The sequence below is a fragment of the Silene latifolia genome, chromosome 3 (assembly GCF_048544455.1).
Source record: "Silene latifolia isolate original U9 population chromosome 3, ASM4854445v1, whole genome shotgun sequence".
Classification (NCBI taxonomy): Eukaryota; Viridiplantae; Streptophyta; class Magnoliopsida; order Caryophyllales; family Caryophyllaceae; genus Silene; species Silene latifolia.
Window position 1 is genome coordinate 6,788,955 of NC_133528.1, and position 22,652 is coordinate 6,811,606.

The following is a 22,652-nucleotide window of genomic DNA, read 5'->3' on the forward strand; positions in this document are numbered from 1 at the left end:
ATCTTTGGCTTCTATTCCTCTTTGAGTTACAATATAGCCTAAGAACTTGCGAGAAGATACTCGAAGGTGCACTTGGATGGGTTTAATTTCATCTTGTATTCCCCGAGGGTCTTGAATGTTTCGCCGGATGTCGCATATGATCTTTGGCTTTTTCTGATTTCACCACCATGTCATCAATGTACACCTCCATGGTTCTTCCTATTTGTTCTTTGAACATTCGGTTGACCAACCTTTGATATGTGGAGCCTGCGTTCTTTAGGCCGAATGGCATGACGTTGTAGCAATATATTCCTCTTTCAGACATAAATGTTGTCTTCTCTTGATCTGCAGGATCCATCTTGATCTGATTGTATCCACTCCAGGCGTCCAAGAATGTTAACATCTCGTGTCCAGTTGTCGCGTCCACCATTGCATCAATATGAGGCAGCGGGAATGGATCTTTAGGGCATGCTTTGTTGAGATCGGTGAAGTCCACACATACTCTCCACTTCCCATTCTTTTTAGGCACCACCACTACATTAGACAACCATTCTGGGTATTTCACTTCTCTTATCTTCTTTGATGCCAGCAGGCTGTCCACTTCCTGGTTGATTACCTTATTTCTCTCTGCTGCGAGCTTTCTCCTTCTCTGCTGGATGGGTTTACACTTTGGATCCACGCTAAGCTTGTGTGTTATGACGGATGGATCTATTCCTATCATATCATCGTGTGACCATGCAAAGCAATCCATGTTATCCTGCAAGAACTTGACTAGCTGCTGTCGTAAGCTTCTTGTACATCCTGCTCCAATGAGCACGGTTCTTTCGGGCGCGGACTTATCCGGTTGATCCGATCCGGCTCTTCTGCTTTGGGGGTTCGATGTATTCGTCCTGGATAGGCTGCTTCTGTAATTGCTATACGGGAGGGCTGGCAGTGCACTTGAGTGCCCTTTTATAGCAGCTTCTAGCTTCCTCCTGATCTCCTCTTATCGTTTCTACTCCCCATGGGGTGGGGAACTTTATGCACTGGTGGTATGTTGAGGGTACTGCCTTCATTTGGTGCAACCATGGTCTTCCTAAGATGACGTTGTAAGTAGAGGGGCCATCTATAACCAGGTACCTGACTTGCTTATTGACTCCTCCCACATAGGTTAGGATGACTATCTCACCTAGCGAGCTGGCTGTTTCTCCGCTGAAGCCTACTAGCGGAATAGTCTTTTTCTGCAAATCCTTCTCGCTGAATCCCATGTTCTCTATGGTTTTCAGCATGATTAAGTTGACCGAGCTTCCTGTATCTACCAAGACCTTTCTGACTGTGCAATTGGCCATTGATAAGGTGATAATAAGTGCGTCATGATGTTCTCGTTCATCGTATGTATCCCCTTCATCAAAGCTGACTGCTGGCAGATCACTGTGAGATATTCTGCAAGAATTGGCTGGTCTGTCTCCTTTAGTCTCGGTGGCATGTCTCTTAGCTGCCGAGTATGTCAGGCCGCTTAAGTCTGAGCCGCCTGTTATCACGTTTATAATTTTAGTGCATGTGGGTGGGTCTGTCGGCTTGGCGGAACCTACCTTATCCTGATGCTTGCCCCCACGTGGTAATAGGTGGCTCATCTTTCCTTGTTCGTACAGGCGCTTGATCTCTCTTCTTAATGTGTAGCAATCCTCAGTGTTGTGCCCAATATCACGGTGAAATTCGCACTTGTTCTTGCTATCCTTTCTCCAAGCTTGCTCTCCTGCTGGTGGATTAGGCCACCTGACTCCATCTCCCATCTCTCTAAGTGCCTTCAAGATTCCTCCGATACCTGTAGTGAACCCATATTCTGCCAGGGTGGGGAGTAGCTGATTTTCCTCGATTCTGTTGACTCCCCTCCCATATGGTCTGTATCTCTCGTCCTTCTTCTTTGGTGGTTTGCTTTCTTCCCGATTTCTCCACGGCTAAAGTACTAGAAATACTTGGTGCGCTCCGTAAGTCGGCTCGGCTAGGATATCCTCTTCCAACCTGATTCATGGCATTTGCCTTCTGTCGCTTTGAAACTATGGCATGGATGCATGGTTAACTATTTGTATAGGTCAGAGTCGTGGTGGAGGCCTCTTCTGAAGGCTTGTACTGCTGTTGAAACATCACAATCTCGAACTGCTACCTTCTCATTGTTGAACCTAGTATTGTATTCTCCAATGCTCTCTCCTGCCCCCTGGACGATTCTGTATAAGTCTCCTGCGTGCTTCTGTGGCTTTCTGCTGCTTGCGAACTGTTGAGTAAATGCGTTCACCAATTCAGCAAATGTAGATATCGACCTGTTGGGCAGGCTCACAAACCATCGAAGTGTTGGTCCCGCTAAGGTGGACCTGAACCCTTGGCACATGCAAGCCTCATTGACTTGCCCTATAGCTGTTACCGGCATCATGTTCTGCTTGTATTGGCTGACATGATCAAAGGGATCTGCTGTGCCGTCGAAGAGAGGCATGTTTGGATTTGTGAATCCCTTTGGCATGGCTGTAATGGATATGGTGTCCACGAATGGTGAGTCGGCATAACCGTTTGTCAGTTTGCTTTCTCGAGTAGGGGTGGTAGCCCCGGAACCTGCTGAGCATCTCCTTTATCTCCAATCTTCGCGATTAGTTATATTGGTTGAATGCGGGGTTCGCTTTGTCATTTGTCTGCATATTTCCTCCCGATCCGGGTTCTTGAAAGTTCGATAAGCTCGGCGACCCGGGGGGTTGTGGTAACGATTGTCCCTGCTTTGCCGGTTTACTTCTTTGGTTTGATTCGGATCTGCTACAGTGTACGATCGATTTTTGCGCAGATGGCGACGGGAGGAGGCCACCTGTTTGTATCTCTACGCAGCTAGCTGGTTGCCAACTATCTGGTGTGAGGTATCCTAACCCTCGTGGAGTTATTCTTCCATCTGACGGTATCGTAGCTAAATCCAATCTTGTAATTATTTCAGCCAGTATCTGCCTGCTGCCTGCTGCTCCTTGTGTCAGACTAGGTTGCACGGACACTCCTTCTAATCGGCATTCCCGTGTCGGACACTCGTGTCGGACACGACACTCGTCGGACACACGTCAAAACGTGTCGGACACTTGTAAAGCCGTGTCTAACTTTCTTCTTTTATTTCGGCACGTGTCCATGGTATTTTGAGCCGTGTCCATGGTATTTGGACACACCTGGCCTCCAAACGGAATCAAGTTGAATTTAAGTTAAATGGCGAGAACTGTTATATGGTTAAATTTGGTCGGGAAATAAGCTGAATTGGAGACAAATGATGTTATTTAGACTAGTAATGAGATGTCGAAATAGATTGATTATAAGTTAGTTTTGGTTTTGGAAATGAGAATGAGTTATAATTAACGTAAGTTTTACTTTCACTTATTTAAATTTAATATTCAATACTTCTTCAAAAATAAAATCACACATATATAACTATAGAATATATATTTTATTAAATTTAAATGTCGTGTCCCGTGTCCTAAATTTCATGGGATGCCGTGTCACGTGTCCGTGTCGTGTCCGTGTCCGTGTCGGTGTCCGTTTTGGTGCAACCTAGGTGTCAGATCTACCAAGGGAGATCTTCCTTCACCTGTCCTGTTCACTGGAGTGTTGGACTGCTACTTTAGGAGATCAATTTGTGCCCAGAGCTCTCTGTCTCTCCTTCTTACCTCAGCATCCGCTCTCCTTTGGTCTTCTCTCATGTTTTCCAAAGCTTTCTGAAGATTTTCCACGCCGGTGAGCAGGATTTGCGTGGGACTGGGCGGCGGAGTGACGCCTGAGCTTGATGTTCCTTTGTCTGATCTGGCCTGAGTTGAGGCAGCAGGGGTCTTAGGAGGTAAAGAAGCTTTTGTTGTCGGTATGATTCTTGAGGCATGTCCGGGAGTCTGCGTGGCCACTGTTGATGTTGGGTTTTGAGTAGATGGTGGTGGTGGCGACGGATACCAGCTCCCTGACATGGCTTCGGATGCTTGCTTTTCCATTGTGTATCTAGGATATCAACGATTGACGACCACAATGCCCCACGGTGGGCGCCAAACTGTTTAGGTATTTTTACCCAAATTGATTAATTGGGGTCAATGTAGTCTATATTCGTTGGTTGAATGTATGTTTGTTCGTACGTTGTTAAGCAAATAGGAAAATAAAGTGCGTAATGTAAATCGACACGTTAGATTTTGGTGACGCGGAAAACCCAATGTGGGAACAACCGCGGGAGGGACGGTACCCTGCCAAGTATTGCACTATATGAATAGGAGGATGATTACAACGGTAATGTTTATGCTAATCTTGCTGGCGTTAGGTGTCAGGCCTGCAAGATCTCAGATGGGTGTATATTTGTGAACGGTATGCCGTGATGCGGTTGTCTTGAGTATAATCTTGAATGAATGTATGGATGAGTGAATGCCCTTCTTGACTTCCTTCCTTGGCTATTTATAGGGTAAGAACCCTAGATACATCCTACCTCGAATATGGAAAGAGAATATTATTTCCATAAGGACTTCTTTCCAAATCCGGACTCCCTTACCAATTCTCCCCAATCTCCCTAACTTCTCCCTAACTTCTCCCTAACACTCCTTTCCTTAACGCGGGCACCTTCTATGACGGGCTCTTGATCCTTCTCAAGCCCGTCTCCCCTTTCTCTGACCGCGGACTCCCTTCCTCCTCCTCACTTCTCCGTAATCTTTATTTTACCAAATGGGCTTTCTTCATTATGCTATTTTTAGCCCAAACAACTTTCCTTTTTTTTTTTTTAGAGTTTTCGTGGGTTTCTGCTGTGAATGAGTTTTTTGTTTTATATATATATATATATATATATAGAGCCAAGTTCAAATGAGTCCACCTAAATATTTGAGTCCCTAAGTCCTAATCTAAGCCATTGATCTTCTAAGATTGATGGTTGAGATTTGAAATTTTTTAAATGAAACTTTAGTGTTTTATAAGTGTAACTTTAATCTGTAAATGTAACTTTAATTCTTTATAATTGTAACTTTAATTTTTTATGGTCATTTTGTAAAATAAAAAAAAAATTATGTTATACGATGTAATTTTAAATATAAATTTGATTTTTTGATTTAAACTTTGATGTTTTACGAGTGAAACTTTAATGCTTAAAAATCAAACTTTATTTTTTTTAGGTTATTTTTTAATATAAAAAATTAAATTTATGTTATAATGTAATTGTGACTAAAATTTACTTAATTTTATTAATTTAAGAGTGAAACTTTAATTTTTTACGAGTGAAACTTTAATGCTTAAAAGTGAAACTTTAGTTTTGTTAGTTCGTTTTCAATTATAAAAATTTGAATTTTTATAATAATGTAATTGTGATTGTAATTTCATAGACACAAGATTAAAACTTTAATTTTTTACGATTAAAACTTTGATGCTTTTGAGTGAAACTTTAATAGTAACGAGTGACTTAAATTTTTCTAGTTCATTTTCAATATAAAAATTGGAATTTCACTGACTTGTAAATGAAACTTAAATGTTAAATGAGTCAAACTTTAATGGTATAGTTTGTAACTTTATTGTTTAGAGTCGTCTTATATATAATTTTTTTATGCGACTTTAATGGTATATGATGAAACTTTAATGGTAGATGTTCGAAACTTTAATGTTTAACGAGCTATGTCCTCTACGGTTTTATATTAAACACCACCACTTACATCTCCACCATCAACCACCACCCTCACCTCCAAGAACACCACCACCGTGACGGCCTAACTCACCGGAGCAACCGCAACACCACCGGGAGGCAACACCTCCAAATCGCAACAACCACACCACCCCCACCCAATGACATACACCTCCAAATCGCAACAACCGTAACACCACCACCGGGAGGCAGAAGAGAGACGGGGGCGGCAAAAAAAAAACCCAGGCGACCGAAAACACCACACCATGACCCACGACTACCGCCATCTGCTAAAAACCACCATAACCTTCTCTAACCACCATCAACAAACAAAAAAAAAACGAGTTCAAAAACAAAACTCAAATCTGATTTGTGGGCAACGACAAAGGAGATGGTTGCCGTGTTGTAGATCTGGAGTGTGAAGAGAAATGGCGGCTGTTTTGTGGCGGCAGCGGCATCGTCGAATTGGAGGCGGCGTGTGAGAAGGTGTGGCGTGGCAGTGGAGGCCGGAGAGAAGAGAGGGGGACGATGTTTTAATGGTGAGGAGGTGCGGTGGTCGAGTGGTGGAGGGAGGGACTGGTGGCAGGACGTCGGGGGGTGGTGTCGGCGAGATGAGGAGGATTTAGAGAGAGATAAAGAGTGTTTAGAGAGAATGAGGAGAGAGAGGTGTGTGTTAGGGTTTGTGAGAGTGACTGAGTGAGTAGGGTTTGGTGCCTTTTATATCTTAGCTTTTTTTTGTTTTAATCTCAGCCTTTGATTTTCTATGATCTAAGGGTGTAAAATAGGACTTAGGGACTCATCTAAGGGAGGTGGACTTAGTTGAACCTAATTCTATATATATATATATATATATATATATATATATATATTTTTTTTTTTCAGATGGGAGTTTGTTGTTTTTAATTTTTCACAAATCTCGTTTATTTTTCAAATGTCGTCTTGTTTTATAATTTTTCAAATCCCGTCTTATTAATATATTTTTTCCAGATTTATGTTTCAGATCTGGTTTATTGGGTTCCTTTTTCATTTTTTAGATCTCGTCTTATAAGGTGTTTCAGATCTCGTTTTTTTGGTACCTTTTTCATTTGTTTTGGTTTTTGTAGATCTATATTATACACTCGTATTTCTTATGTTTTTAGTTTTTAAATTCTTTTATAAAATATTTTTTTGGTTTTTGTAGTTTTTTTCGAGATCTAATAAATATATTTATTATACTCATATTTTTTTACATTTACAATCGTACTTCTTCACATTTACACTCGTAAATCATTACATTTACACTCGTATTTCCTCACATTTACACTCATATTTCTTTAAATTTACACTTGTATTTCTTCACATTTACACTCATATTTCTTTAAATTTACACGATTTTCTCACATTTACACTCATATTTCTTTATGTTTTTTTACACTTGTATTTTTTTATAGTTACAATCGTTTTTCTTTAAATTTACACTTTTTTTTTCAGATCTATACACTGGTTTTTATACATTTACACATTTACAAATCATATTATAATAATTTGTATTCTTAGATCTAATAAATATATTTATTATACTCATATTTCTTTACATTTACACTCGTATTTCTTTACATTTACACTTATATTTCTTTACATTTACACGCATTTTTCAGATTTACACTCATATTTCTTTACAATTACACTCGTACTTCTTTACATTTACACTCATAATTTTTACATTTACACTCATATTTCTTTACATTTACACTCATATATTTGTACATTTACACTTGTTAAATTTATATAGATTTGCACTAATATATTTTTGTGGATATGAGTTGGTGGTGGAGGACGACGGTGGTGGTGTTTGTTGGTAGTCGGACTAAAGTTTTACTCGTAAAGGACTAAAGTTACACATATAAATGACCAAAGTCACACTCAAAGGACCAAATTTACACTCTTAAACCTTCAAATTTACACTTAAAATACTACATTTACACTCGGAAAACATCACATTTACACTTGTAAAATGTTAAAATTATATAAATTCAAAATTTCCGTCAAAAAAATTCAAATTTACACTCTTAAAATGTTACATTTACACTCGTAAAACATCACATTTACACTTGTAAAATGTTAAAATTATATAAATTCAAAATTTCCGTCACAAAAAATCAAATTTACACTCTTAAAATGTTACATTTACACTCGTAAAACATCACATTTACACTTGTAAAATGTTAAAATTATATAAATTCAAAATTTCCGTCACAAAAAAACAAATTTACACTCTTAAAATGTTACATTTACACTCGTAAAACATCAAATTTACACTTGTAAAATGTTAAAATTATATAAATTCAAAATTTCCGTCACAAAAAATCAAATTTACACTCTTAAAATGTTACATTTACACTCGTAAAACATCACATTTACACTTGTAAAATGTTAAAATTATATAAATTCAAAATTTCCGTCACAAAAAATTAAATTTACACTCTTAAAATGTTACATTTACACTCGTAAAACATCACATTTACACTTGTAAAATGTTAAAATTATATAAATTCAAAATTTCCGTCACATTTACACTTGTAAAACTCATACAACATTACATTTACACTTTTGAAATCTAAAACTCAAAACTGATTAATTAGGGGCTAGAGAGAGAAAGAAAAATTAATTAGTGTATAGAAATTTGATTAGTGGTAATTTTTTTTGGTAATTTTCAATCTCAACCACCCATCTCAATCCAACCATCCACATTTTTTTCCTTTTCTTTTTAATAGCTCTTAATCAAATTCATCTCAACCATCCAATGAGTCCATCCAATGGCCCTTAGAAAGACTTATGGACTCAATTGAGAATGAGGACTCATTAGAACTCCTCTCTCTCTCTCTCTCTCTATATATATATATATATATGTATATATAATAAATGATAAAATCACAAAAGAAACTAGGAGTATTTTCTTATTTAACTTGATATTATTAGAGTAAAATTATTATAACTCTCTTTTAAAATACATTTTTTAAAATTTACTCCTTTTTAAAAATAAGTTTAAAAATTACACCCAAAATATTGCAAAAATTTAAAAATTACTCCCTAACCCATATTTTTGCATTTTTATGACAAAAATGCCCTCAATTTTTTATTTCTCGTATGATTATTGAACGTCGTTGCAACTCTATCCACCCTTCTACCGCCCAAGAACTCCACGGCGCCACCACAATCCTCCACTCAAAATACACCATCATATTCGTCATATGAGAATAAAAACGCAAAGGGCATTTTTGTCATAAAAATGTAAAAATAGGAGTTTAGGAGCAATTTTTAAATTTTTGTTTATTTTGGGTGTAATTTTTAAACTTTTTTTTAAAAGTGAGTAAGTTTTAAAAAGTGTATTTTAAAAAAGAATTATTGATAATTTACTCATATTATTACAATTAAATTTGACCAAATTATTTTTACCCAAGTGATCTAACACCCAAAATGGCAAAATCTAACCAAAACCTAACTACAAGGAAGAGGTGACCAAATGAAACCTGCAAGGCATACCTGACCCAACGTGACTTGGGCATTTCATTAGCCTCTAAAAAAATCAGCGGCCTGAAAGCCAATGGCCCGACTCATATAATTGTGTCGGTTTAGGTCAATATTGAGGCCCAAAATTCAGTCTTACCTAGCCTGAAAATGAATGTCGGATTATTATTTTTATTAAATTTTTAATTAAATTACTATGTTTATCTCAAGTGAAATATTATAAATCAATGTTTAGGAGTAATTTTTGTCCTAATCTATATTAGGAGAAGTATCAGGCTTAAGAAAAGTTAGATCGAATTCGAGTCATTTTCAGTTCATATTTGTTCATGACGAGTATCTCCTAAATTTTTTTGAGTTTACTACTTGGTCAAGGTTAATTTTGTCAAATCTAATTGCAATAAAAGAAAATTTGTTAAAATGAAACTTTTTTGGATCAATTTATCACCATACCTATTATTTCATAACAATAATCCATCTTATTGGTGGTATGCAATAATAACTCCATCCTATTAATAATCTCAATTAAATCCAACCTAAACATCATACCTTCTAATAACGAACCAGCTTATATTTTTTTATGTTTATGTGTATCAAATAAACCAAGTACTTGATTCATCACTTGAAAATATTACACATAAACATCACATATACCAGTTAGGTTGTCCAAAAACTATCAAATATTCCAACATAAACTTAAAAAAATATCAACTAGTTCGTTATTAGAAGGTATGGTGCTTAGGTTGGATGTAATTGGGATTATTGATAGGATGGAGTGATTATTACAGACCACCAATATGATGGATTATTGTTATGAAATAACCTTGTTTTTTTTTTATCAATTTATCACTTGTGATTTTTTTTTTTTTACCTATTTAAAAACTACCCTCCACGTTATTTACCAATTTAGTACTTTCCTTGGCATGCTCAACACAAGGTGCAGAATTGCATATTCCAAGCTACCCCGTGTCTCACTTAAAATTTTACCTAAAAAAATCCAGCGTAGCGTTGCGAATTTCAAGTTATTTTACTTTTCATCGAGTCTTAGGACATTAGTAATAGACAAACCTCTTTTGAGTTTCATCTTATGCCAAATCAGCAACATAAGCCTCTTTGTAACAATAGACCAAAAAATTGAGGGTTCCTAATTTGGGCCCACAAACAAAGAAAATACATACATAACAATAAACTATTACACATAAGGTCCCACTTACTATCAACAAACCTGGATACAATATTGTAACCATTCTCATAGATGAAGCTTCATAACTTTATCCAACAATAGAGAGGTTTGTTGACAAACCTCTAAAATAGTGGACGAACCTCTCTATGAACCTCTTATTGCTAATGCCCTTAGAAGATACTATGCATCTACACCTAAGAAAAGCACAAGAGTAATCGTCAGCGATATCCTTAATATTCGTTGTTTTTCTTAGGACAAGACCTAAGAGTGACCGCAACATGAAGATTTTAATTTGAGCCAAATTGTTACTTAGGAAAGAGTTAAGGGAGTGTTTGGTATGGGAAAGGGAAAGAGAATGGAATCAAGAAAGAGAAATAAAGGCAAAGGAAAGGTAAAGAAATAGATCCCCTTTGATTTACTTTCTTGTTTGGTTAAAATACAAGCAAAAAAAAACCATAAACACCCACAAACCACCACCCACCACCACCACCCAACACCAACCACCACCAAATTGACCCACACCGGCAAGAATAAGGTCGTCGGCCGCCGGTGAGCCTTACCTGCCACTAGAAAGACAACCCTCCCTCACGCAGCACTACTTCTTCTCCTTTGTGTACCTTACAAAATCTCCATTCACCACCATAATCACCCCTTAAAACACCATCAAATGAGCCAAAAACACAAAAAACCCTCCCCCACCCATCAAAACACCAGATCTGGTGGTTTTAGGGTGGGTTCGTGGGACTAGGGCGGGTCACCGAATAGGAACAATAGGGTGGAGTATGCGGGTGGGTTCGGGGTGACGACGGTTTTAGGGTGGGTTCATGGTGACGACGGTTGTGTTGGCGGTGGTGGGGTATGCGTCGTAGCAGTGGTGGGGCATGTGTGGTGGTTGAGGTGGTAGTTCAGTGAGGTAGGGAATGAAATTCCATACCTTGGGGGGGGGGGGGGGGTGAATGGAATTAGAGAGGTTATGGGTTATGGAGAGGAATTGAGGGGGGTAAGAAAATGGGAAAAATGATGAAACAAACACCATCAAAGGGAATGAGGGATTTTGATTCCCTTTTCCTTTCCTGAATACCCCTAACCAAACGCCCCCTAAATGTTGATAGTTTGATCCCTTTCACACTGATACTGTTCCCTGGAGTATGAATTGCTGCATTTTGCCGCTTCTATAGTTAACACTAGTTTAAAACCCGTGCGGCACTAGTTTAAAACCCGTGCAGGGCTGCACGGGTATATATAAATTATTTTAAAAAGATTTGTCACAAATTATTTTTAATAAGGTTGCATGAGTATGTTGTTGTTTTTTTCTTTTCAAATGAGCGCATTATGTCGTGGATAAGAATCAAATCCCTAATAAAATTAGGGTAAAGATCTCTTACCATTTGAGATAATTCTTGTTCTCTTTCACGAGTAGGTTGTAGCAACAATTCTATTTTTCCCTCCATGAATTAGAAAGCCATGAATCCGTAGCATGTATGGCAAGACTATTCGCTAGTTTCATTAAATCAAGTGATGTTTTTGCAAAGACCGACACTTCCACAATTGCATTTTGTATATTTGTGTGCTTGTTATTAGAGACTTATTGACTTATATACAGAGTAATTATATTCAATGGGAGTCTAATGGTGTATATGAATATTTCAAAGATAAAAATGCTTATTTCATTTAAGTGATTGAGATAGATGAACTTTGCTAGACATTGTATAGGAGACTAAAATAAGCATGTCGCATGCTAACACATGAATACATGGTCAATTTGTTACAAATTATGTGTGTACTTGAAAATGAACATGGATTACTATGAAACATTTAAGAGAGAATATGGTGTGATTCGATCTACTTCCTCCTACATGCTCATTTGTTTACCTTTAATTAAAATACACCTCAGAAAGAATAAAGGTAAATAAATAATTAAGATAAATGAGGTATCTAAATAAAATGAGTGTTCATTTCAGTCGAGTTTATTTGGTTTACAAAAAAAACTATAACCTAGCTCATGCTAAAAATTAGTGTTTGTCGCACCGTTAAGTAGCTAAATTAGTAAGGGCATACATGTTTAGAGTTGGCAATGGGCCGTATTTTTACAGAAATGTCGAGTTGAGGACACGATGACTCATTTTTGGATAAATTAAGGTTTCAAACCGAGATAACATACCATGCCCTAACTTACACACATATATATATATATACTATAACTTGGACGGTTAGTTCGTATTAATCTAGTTATTTGGGTAGATCAATAGAACTGGATTCGGTAATTTTTTTAGGCTCATGTTGTCTTTTTAGGCCAAGTAGATATTTAGCTAATTTACAATACTATAGGATTTTGAGCTCATAAAATTTTCATATAAAATGATAACCTAATGAAACATGAAAGCGTTATAAGGTCTCATGTGAAACGATTTTACACCAAAATAGTGTAAATCCGTTATATCAAAAAAACATTTACACCCATGGAAATCTCATTCAAGTTCTTTGATAAGGCGGGTAGTTTTGTAAATAGCAGTGGTTTTACATGAATTTATTATTCTTTCTCAATCATTTGTTTACCTTTGCTTAAAAGAACCCTCATAAAAAATAAAAAAGACAAACAAATAATTGAGATGATGGGACTTGTGAGTAACAATTATGTAAAATCAATGCAAATTAGTGCATTTCAGACCTGATTAGTATTTGTAGCCTGAAAATTCAATAAGTAAAATTTCGGTTTAATTCACATTATAAATAAAAAGAACACCTTGTAAATTAAGATGAATAATAGAAATATTATGTGTCAAGACTGTACTTTAATTGCTTTTATTGACACACACACATATATAGCCCAAGCGGAAATAACAATTTATAAATATAAAATAACAATTCATAGAAAATAAAAAGTGAAAATCGATAGAAAAACATGGTGAATTATCAATATAATGTTGAGGTGCCTCACAACAACATGGTGAATTATCAATATAATGTTGAGGTGCCTCACAACATCACCCCCGTCATATATTTACTTAGACAAATGAATTAGAGACTACTATGGAATTTTGTAGGAATCCATGAATATTAGGAAAATATGGAGCATTTATATATTTGTTAACAATAAAAGGGTAATTGTAAGGATCCCATTACGCTGTTTTTTTTTTTTTTTTGTAAAATCGGTGTTTGTCTAAATTACTAATTAAGATGAATAATTGAAATATTTCGGAAAGAAATTAATTAAATACTGAGAGTGAATGAAAAAAGAGAAAATTTTAGGTAGTAAGATATTACAAAGAATTTGGGAAAAGTTATTAATGATCTCAAATTTCGTTGAACTGCCACAAGTCATTGTGTTTAAGCAAATAAAAATGCAAGAATCAAGCCTGAAAAAATAATGTGCTAAATTGAAATAATCAAGAGTACCAAACAACTGAATACATGAATTATATCCGTTGATAGAAAAAAACATGAATCAATGCATATGCATATGCATGGTTTAGTAAAAAAAATTATGTAGATGAGAGAATCTTGTAATTTAATATTATCACTAACTATTTGTTGCAGTGCACTATAAATTAGGAGCAACTTAGGCCTTGTTTGGATAGGAAAAAAGGAGGGAAAGGGAGGGGAGGGGGAAGGAGGGAAAAGAAAGGAAGGGGAGGAGAGGGGAGGGAGAATGGAGGAGGTGATTTTCCCTCCAAATCTCTTTTTATGTTGGTGGGAAATAATTTGCCTTGTAGGAGGAAAATTGAGGGATCTATTTTCCCTCCCCTCCAAATCCCTCTACTTTCATTTTGCTAACCAAACAATGAATTTCTCATCCTTCCAATTCCCTCCCCTCCCTTTCCCTCCAAATCCCTCAATCCAAACACACCCTTAAGGAAATAGTAGATTGTAATGTATGTGATGGGTAGGCGGGAAAAAAATAATGTAGAGGTTGTTGTTTTATAGTTTAGTATAGATTGGGCTGCACAATAAGATCTTTGGGCCTCAAATTCTTGGGGTTCTTGTTCATCAATTAAACGTCTTGGACATCCTTAGTGACGGGTCAAGGTAAAACTGGCTTCTTCAACTAGCGACTTTATCTCAATTCTTAAAAATGAAAAGTTAATAACATGAACTTTGAGAACAGTTTAAAAATGACGCTAATTTGATATATAATTTTTAACGAAAAAAAAATCTTAATAATGTCACTATGTTATTATAACCTTTTCAAACCTTGGATTATCAATCGGAAAATGCAAAATCAAACTTGGTGGGGTAATTTGTGTCTTGGGTAGAGGTATAGACTCAGTTCCGAGACTATACAACTGGATGTACAATGAGCATTGTACATCCAAGGTTATTTTAGTCATTTTTCAATTTTTTTTGCAAAAAAAAGGTAACGTAATTCAATTTTCAATCTAATCCTCATTTTCTCTCTGACTGTTTCCATATTTTTCTAACTTCTCTTCATCTTCCTCCATCATCCAGTTAATGATTCATCTTCTCCCTTAAATTATTATAATTAATTGACTATGCGGAACTGAGCATCATCTTGAAGGAATTTTTTTTATCCAAAATTTATAATGCATGAAAGTAGTTGAAGCTCGTATTATTTTTACATTAGCTCGTATTCTTATCTGAATATCTCGTATTCTTATGTGCTCGTATTTTAAAGTTCATAATCATTTTAAGCTCGTATTCTTTTTACATTAGCACGTATTCTTATCTTAATAGCTCGTATTCTTATGTGCTCGTATTTTTAAGCTCGTGATCATTTTAAGCTCGTGTTCTTTTTACTTTAGCTCGTATTCTTATCTTAATAGCTCGTATGCTTATGTGCTCGTTTTTTTAAGTTCGTGATCCTTTTAAGCTCGTATTCTTTTTACATTAGCTCATATTCTTATCTTAATAGCTCGTATTCTTAGGTGCTCGTATTTTTTAGTTCGTATTCTTTTAATAATAGTTCGTATAATTGGGGTAGAAATTTACCTCAAAGTATTGTTAGATGCATTTTTCCTTTCTGATGATGATATAAATTGCTTCTCGTTCACGAAATATTGTTAGATGCGTTTTTCCTCCTTGATGATGATGTAAATTGCTTCCCTTTCACCATTTTAGAATCAAAGTTACGGAGAAGAGAGATTTATCGACTGTCGTTTAAGAGAAATTAAGAGAAGGAAAAGAAGAGGGTTTGTCGACTGAAGAGAAATCAGGATTAGGGAAAAAGAGATGCGTAGAATTTATTTTTATTTTTATTGGGCTTAGATAGATATATATAATATATGAGCCTGTTGTACAATGCTACTGTACAACAGGATGTAGGATCCTATTTGTGGTATAGACTTGCTCCTGGTTAATTGTTGTGCTTTGATTTTGGCACAAAAACCACGGAAATAGGAGAGAGTCAATTATTAGATGACAAGTAGACCAAATTGAGTGAAATTATTAAATTGTTAATCAAATATATTATTAAAATAGAAAAGATAACAATTAACTTGAGACATCTCAAAATAAAATAGGATAACAAATAACAGAAACGGAGGGAGTAGTTTAAAATCTCGCATGTGAAAGCGGAGAAAAAGAAAGTGGTCCACTGGACTCTTATAGGATGCTTGGGTGTTGGACTGTTAGGTCATTAGGTGAGTCAAGTTTGAGCCCATGCTTTCATGAGCTTTGGTCCGAATTTGATTAGCCTATTAATCAAGGGACTTGATAAATCCCGCACATCATATTACTTAATCCCGCACTTTTTCCCCTTTATTCCAAATATATCCCTTTCATTTTTCACTCCAACCAAAACAAGAGAGAGATTGTAAAAAAAACCCAAAAAAAAGGAAAAAAATAAACAATAACGTAAACCCTCCCAAACAGCCACCACCGGACAATCCAACATCGACCACCATTCCCCGCCCCTTCCCAACGCCGACCACACTTCACGGCGACGACCAACCACTCCCTGTCGCCCCGCGCCTAACACACAACGACAGCACCACACAAAGTACTCCGGCATGTTCAACGGTGTTTCACCGCTACCACAAATTAGGATGCCCACCGTGAAATCGACCACCCTACTCTGGCTAGTAGGGCCCTACAATCACCAATTCATGCAAGAACACTACATTAATATTAATCCATTAATACAAACCCTAACTGTAAAACTATTGTTTTTACATCAATTAAAAGACGGCATTATTAAAATTATTGATAAAACGAAGAAATTACGAATAGTATGTGTGAATTACGATTCATAATTGTCGAATTTGTCGATAAATTGGTTAGGTTTGGGAGAGAGAATGGATATAACTCTATTTAGGCTTTTTTTATGAGAAGGGTAGTTAGGGAATATTAGGACAAAGTGTGTGAGATTTAGTAAAGAGGTGTGCGGGATTTAGCAATTGTGTTAATCAAATGGCCCACAATGATCATCAAATTTATACTCCCTCTCATCCTAACATGAACCCACTTTTTGTGAAGGAAAAGTGGGTCCATATTACCTTTGGAGTGGATGGAAGGGAGTAATGGAGTATCTACTAACTCATACACGACTAATAATGACTATGAAATGAGCTCACCATGTTAATATAAATGAACCTCAAATTGATTTTCAAATTGATTTTGTACCAATTTCTACCAATCAAATATTGAATACCATGAAATTATAAAATAATTTCAACTTAGTTTATGACTTTTGAATGTGTGCATCAAAAGATATGAGTCACGGGTAATGTTATGGGACATAGAGACCAAATATGTTTCACGATTAATGGGTCGTAAAATAATTTCAAAAGTTCAAAGAGGTTTTAGTATGGTCACTTACATATACTGATTAGTATATCAAATAGAAAATAATTTATAGAGATAATGTGTAACTCATAAGCGTTCTTTCCTTTTATGCCAAGTTTTCAAGTGTATACGTTAACTGATATTGTTTTGACCTAATTCGTAATTCTACTTATTTTGTCCTCATTTCAATTTTAATTTTTGTGCAAACATTTCAAAACTTTTCCTATATGGTAAAATTTGCGATATTTGAAATTATTAACATGCTTTAACATAGATGTAAACATGTCGGCATATGCATGATATACAACAAGAATGTAACTATGTTTTTACAATTAATACTCTGTTAATACTAATGTTATTTAAAAAAAAAATTAATACTATGATTTAAATATGTAGATTATACTGTTATAAAAGTATTGTATTTGTAATTATCAAGTATATAATTTCCATGTAACATATGGGATAAGAAACCAAAACAATGTTGTAAATCTAAGAATTTACGAAAAATTTTATATATACAATCTATATACGCCCGTGCAACTCTGCACACATCCTAAACAGTGGTGGAGCCAGGATTTGAGCTTAGGGGGATCACAAATACTATTATACAACCAGTTGTATAATAAGCATTGTACAACCATATACATTAATCCGAGCTTATGTGTAATTTTTCTGAGTTTTGTAAGAGTATTTTTTTTATGTTTAAGTGTGTGAGTTCATAAACTTTACAGCATATCTCAGATTCTTTTAAACAAAATTCGAAAACTTGTGTACACAGCTCGCATTCTACATCATACAACTGCATACAACAGGTTGTATAATCTACTCATTGGGGGATGGGTAATAATATAAGGCACCACCACTGGTCCTAAACTAGTAATATCTTATATATGAACTCTTATCACTAGATTTAAATTTATGTGATTAGTCAATCTTAAAGAAATGGATTAAGAAGAGAGTAAAATAAATCACATTTTTCTGTCAAGTCAAACTGCAAAATTAACTTTTTTTGACGGAAAACATTAATTGGTACTCCGTACTTGTTAATAAATGACATAAATTTTAGGTCCTTTTGGGAAAAAAAATAATGTTAGGTATTTGCATGCGGAGTGACCTAAATATCACAAATCACAAAATCTCATTATAGACGGCACATATCCGTCTATAACTAAAGACGGATCAAATACAATACCACATTCCTAATAGAACAAACAACAAGTGGGGTGATGGGGGCAAAAAAATGTCACCACTTTCAAACTATTTGACCCATCTTTAGTTATAAACGAATATATCCGTCTATAGCAAGACTAGACGCTAAGGCTACCAAATAAAATGTTTAGACCATATCCAGAGGCACTCTCTTATTCATTAAATAGAGAATATTATAACTTAGCTAGGCCGGAACCAAATCCACAAGTCGTAAAACAACTTTGTACTCGGCATCAACGGTAAATAGCCCTGAAGATACAGTAGTCGGTACCAATGGTCCAAAATCTGAAAGTGCGATCTGACAATGAGACAGATTTTGAACCACCGATGTAATAAGATTACTTGCGTCACCAAGTTTACGTTGAGCGACTATGAGACCCGCTTTTGTACCTTCAGTATAACCAATCGTTAACGATTCTATACATTGGAGTAGAGCTGATTTTAAACGAACTTCTATTTTAGCGCGACGAGTAGTAATGTCTTCGATCTCAGATTTAATCTTGTGTGCATCATCGTTTGCGCAATTTAACATTGCCTCGATGACATCAAGGTCAGTCCTAACGACATGTTTTTTGACGCATGTTGTGCACAAGCTTGGAGCCTCCGTCGCACCACATAGTTTGTCCGTCCCTTGGTCGCTATCAACCCGTAAGAATGAAGTTGACAAGAGAATGAAAATTGATGCAACGAAAATTATGTTATTGCTAAAAGCCATGGTGATTTAATTTTCAGGATTAAGCAATATATCAAGCGTATGAATTTATGTACCGATTGATAAGAAGTGTTAAGGAAATAGTTGCCATTTTACACAAGATTTAATGAAAACTGATTATCTTCTTTCCATATAAAATGTACAAGAAATAATATGCTTAATCTCTCACAGAGTCACAGTTATGGAATATATCTGTTGTTTTAATTTTAGTTTCGTCTTATATGGTAATAATGAAATTACAAATTTGAGAGTTTTGGTAACTAGGGATATTCATTGATTCAAGAGCGAACCAAATTTTGTGGACCGAAAACTAAATAAGAGAGAAATGTTGGATCTAAATGTGTGGACTTAACCAGATCAACCATATGGACTAGAATTTTCCTATGTAATTGTGTTGAACGATATTATCTGATTTGAAATTTATTACATATGGCATAAGACTGACCCAATAGAAGAATATCCCATAATCAACATTCGATTATATTTTTAGATTTTAAATTTATTTTGACAATATGATGATTTATGATGACTACCGACATATGTGCAAGTTATCAAAATTAAGAATTAGGTTATCAAAAAAAAATTGTGTACAAAAATATCAAGTAATTTAATTGGACTTTATGTTATTGGGTTAGTCTTATATGTAAAATGATCTTATAAAACAATTTCACAAATTGTTCTATAGGACCATTTTTAGCAAAAAACTAGCCTAATGGCACAAAGCCCAACTAAGTAAGTTAATAAATGTGTAAAAAATTGTTTAGTTTGGTAACATGATACTTTATCTTGATAACTTGCATATTTAAATATGTCGGTATTCATTATAAGATATCGTGTAATCAAAATAAAACTGAAATATGAACGTAATTATATGTTAACTTTAGGCTTTTCTACTTTTGGGTCATTCTTATGCTATAAAACGGTCCTATAAGAGAAGTGCTGAAACAATTTATATATTGAGATCGGAAAAACGTAACCATGTGGAACTGGAATTGGGCCTAACTTAAGGACTCCAGTCCAGCCCATACAAACAAAAACAACAGTCATACAATATACCGACTAAACAAAATCAAATGTTTCTATAAGACCATCTTATAGGAGTAGTTTAAGACTAGCTCATAACACAAAAATCCAAACAATTAACTTATAACTTTCTTTTTTAAGCAAGTAAGTAAAAACCCCCAAAAGTGTTTTTCAAAAGTAGAAGCAACAAATAGCTGCTTCTATTTCTATGGGCAAAAATATGGATTTTTAGCTTTTGAGAAATTTTGTTTTAACTTTTAGAAAATGATGTGTTTGACCAAAAAGTGTTTTTGAGTCCAGAAACACTTTTATAAACTAGGCCAAACACACACTTAATATCTTTGTTTTCGTCAAACTATAGTAAGTAATTATTATAATTAAAATAAAAAATAATAATATATTGCTTACAAATATGTTTTTCCAATTTTTAAAATGGCAAAGAAAAGGCTTTCACAAATTGTTGTGTAAGATTTAGGAAAGACTTAGTAAAAATATAAATTAATTTTTTTTAATAACTTAATTTTATAAGTTGATAATATACATATTTAAATATATTAATTTTCAAAATAAGTTATAAAATTATCAAAATAAAATAAAAAAACTTGATATATTAATGACTTGTGCATGGGTTTTCTCCTATTAGGCCAGTCTTATTTTATTTTAATAACGTAATTTTATAAGTTGATAACCTATCAAATTTGATCGCACACTTAACAAAGATAAATACCCTAGCTATAACACCCGCGAAATTTCCATTTTTGACATTTATAATTTAATTAACCATTCTATTACTTTATTTATATTTTTAAATTGCTTAATTTAATTAATTTTATTTCTAAGCATAATTTTAAGGGTAATTTGATAACTTATACCTTGAATAACTCACTTTTTCAAATCTTATAGCTAAGATAATTTTCTTTGAAATCTTGTATCTAAGATAACCATTTCTTCCAAATTTGATACCAAATCTTAAAAAAATCCCTAAGTTAACGATTTTGCCCTTATTAATTTGATGGTTTTTAGTGGTGATAATCGTGGACGTGTGTGTTAATAGGTGAGGCAAAAGATGACAATGTTTAATTAGTAAGGGTAAGATTGTCAATTCAAGGCTTTTTTTCATATTTGGTATCAAGTTTGGAAGAAAATGTTATTTTAGGTATTAAATTTTAAAGAGAGTTATCTTAGGTATAAGATTTGAAAAAGTGACTTATTCAAGGTATAAGTTATAAAATTACCCTAATTTTAATAAAAAATATATTTTAAAGCGTAGTTTATATAAAAATGTATATAATTTCAGTCGGATAGTAATAATAGTGATAATAAGAATAATCAATTACGTCTTAAGTTATAATCGTAGTAGACTTGAGACGTATTTCCGTCTAGCAAAAAGATCGTCACATTTCTCATGTGAGACTAGTTTAATCTCGATCTATCACATATCGACAATACACCCACCTACTTTTTACACCTCACTCACTCTCACACTCTCTTACACGGTCCAACCCACCTCCTTCCTTTCTTTTTTTTTTCCGAAAAATCAACAACAATACAGTGAACAACAAAGCCATGAACACCATTTTTAACATCCAACCTTCAAACCTAGATCTCTTCCTCATTTCTTAACCGTTTCCTTTTATTCTTGCGCCAAATTCTTCCCTTTTCCTTCCTCCATCTTTCTAGGTAAGAAAGTTTCACTCTTGTTGAGTTTTCGAAATGACCCATCTTATGGGAATTTCGGTTTTGAGCTTAAAGATCTCGTCTTTCTCGTTCTAGGTGAAATATTTGAAGTCCCGGAGGAAGACTCGTGCTTTGTGGACCATTTACTTGAAGATTAAAGAGCTTTCGAGGTAACGATGTGTTGGGTTAAAACATCAAACACAAGTAATAAATTTACTAAGTGTTACAATGTGCATAAAATCGATGATATGCATGTAACTTTAGAAGGTAATAGGACTAAATATTTGTTAACTTTACGTGAAAATGGGACAAAACATATGAATTGTCTTTTAATTCATATGTGTATAAACGTAATGTGATTTATGATGGGTAGTTGTAACGTCACTTTTACATGGCTATATAAAGGATGTCAAATCCTTTGGAAAATGTATCTCACAACAAATATCAAACAAGGAGACTTAGCTTGGTAGAAAATAGCAAGTCGGGTTTGAGGCTGAGAGGCAGTACACCGGATGTTTTTATACAATAATTTAGGAGGTTACTCTGGGGGTGATATTAGTGGCATTGACTAATATTACTGGAGGGTTAGAGGTTGTTATCTTATATTATTGTGGGTTTCGAATTTGTATTAATTCGGGACGGTTACGTTGTACTGATACTATATTATTATAGTGGATTCTAGTCGATTTGGCTAGTGGGTTCTACTTCCGGTTTGGAAGGTTTTGCCCTGGGTTTGACCCTAAAATATTGTCTCATCTTAATATTGCTTACATTTATTTACTTTTACGGTTTACTTGTCGATTGGTTGCTTCCGTTGCGCGTGGGAGATTGACGTTCATTTCTCAACAGTGGTATCAGAGCCACTAGGCTCGGTCTGGTGCCTGGTTTAATTGGCAAGGATGCCAAATATGGGGTCTCAATTTGCAGTACCAAAATTTGATGGTAAAAGTAGTTTCACCCTTTGGCAGAGAAGGATGAAGGATCTCCTGGTACATCTT

General features: G+C 34.9%; 1 protein-coding gene across 1 annotated transcript; it reads right to left on the reverse strand.

Annotated features, from left to right (window-relative positions):
* Nucleotides 1–18,426: 18,426 nt before the first annotated feature.
* LOC141648583 (uncharacterized) lies at nucleotides 18,427–18,957 on the reverse strand. The gene has a single exon (XM_074457311.1). The coding sequence runs from the start codon at nucleotides 18,955–18,957 to the stop codon at nucleotides 18,427–18,429; it is 531 nt and encodes a 176-aa protein (XP_074313412.1).
* Nucleotides 18,958–22,652: the final 3,695 nt, after the last annotated feature.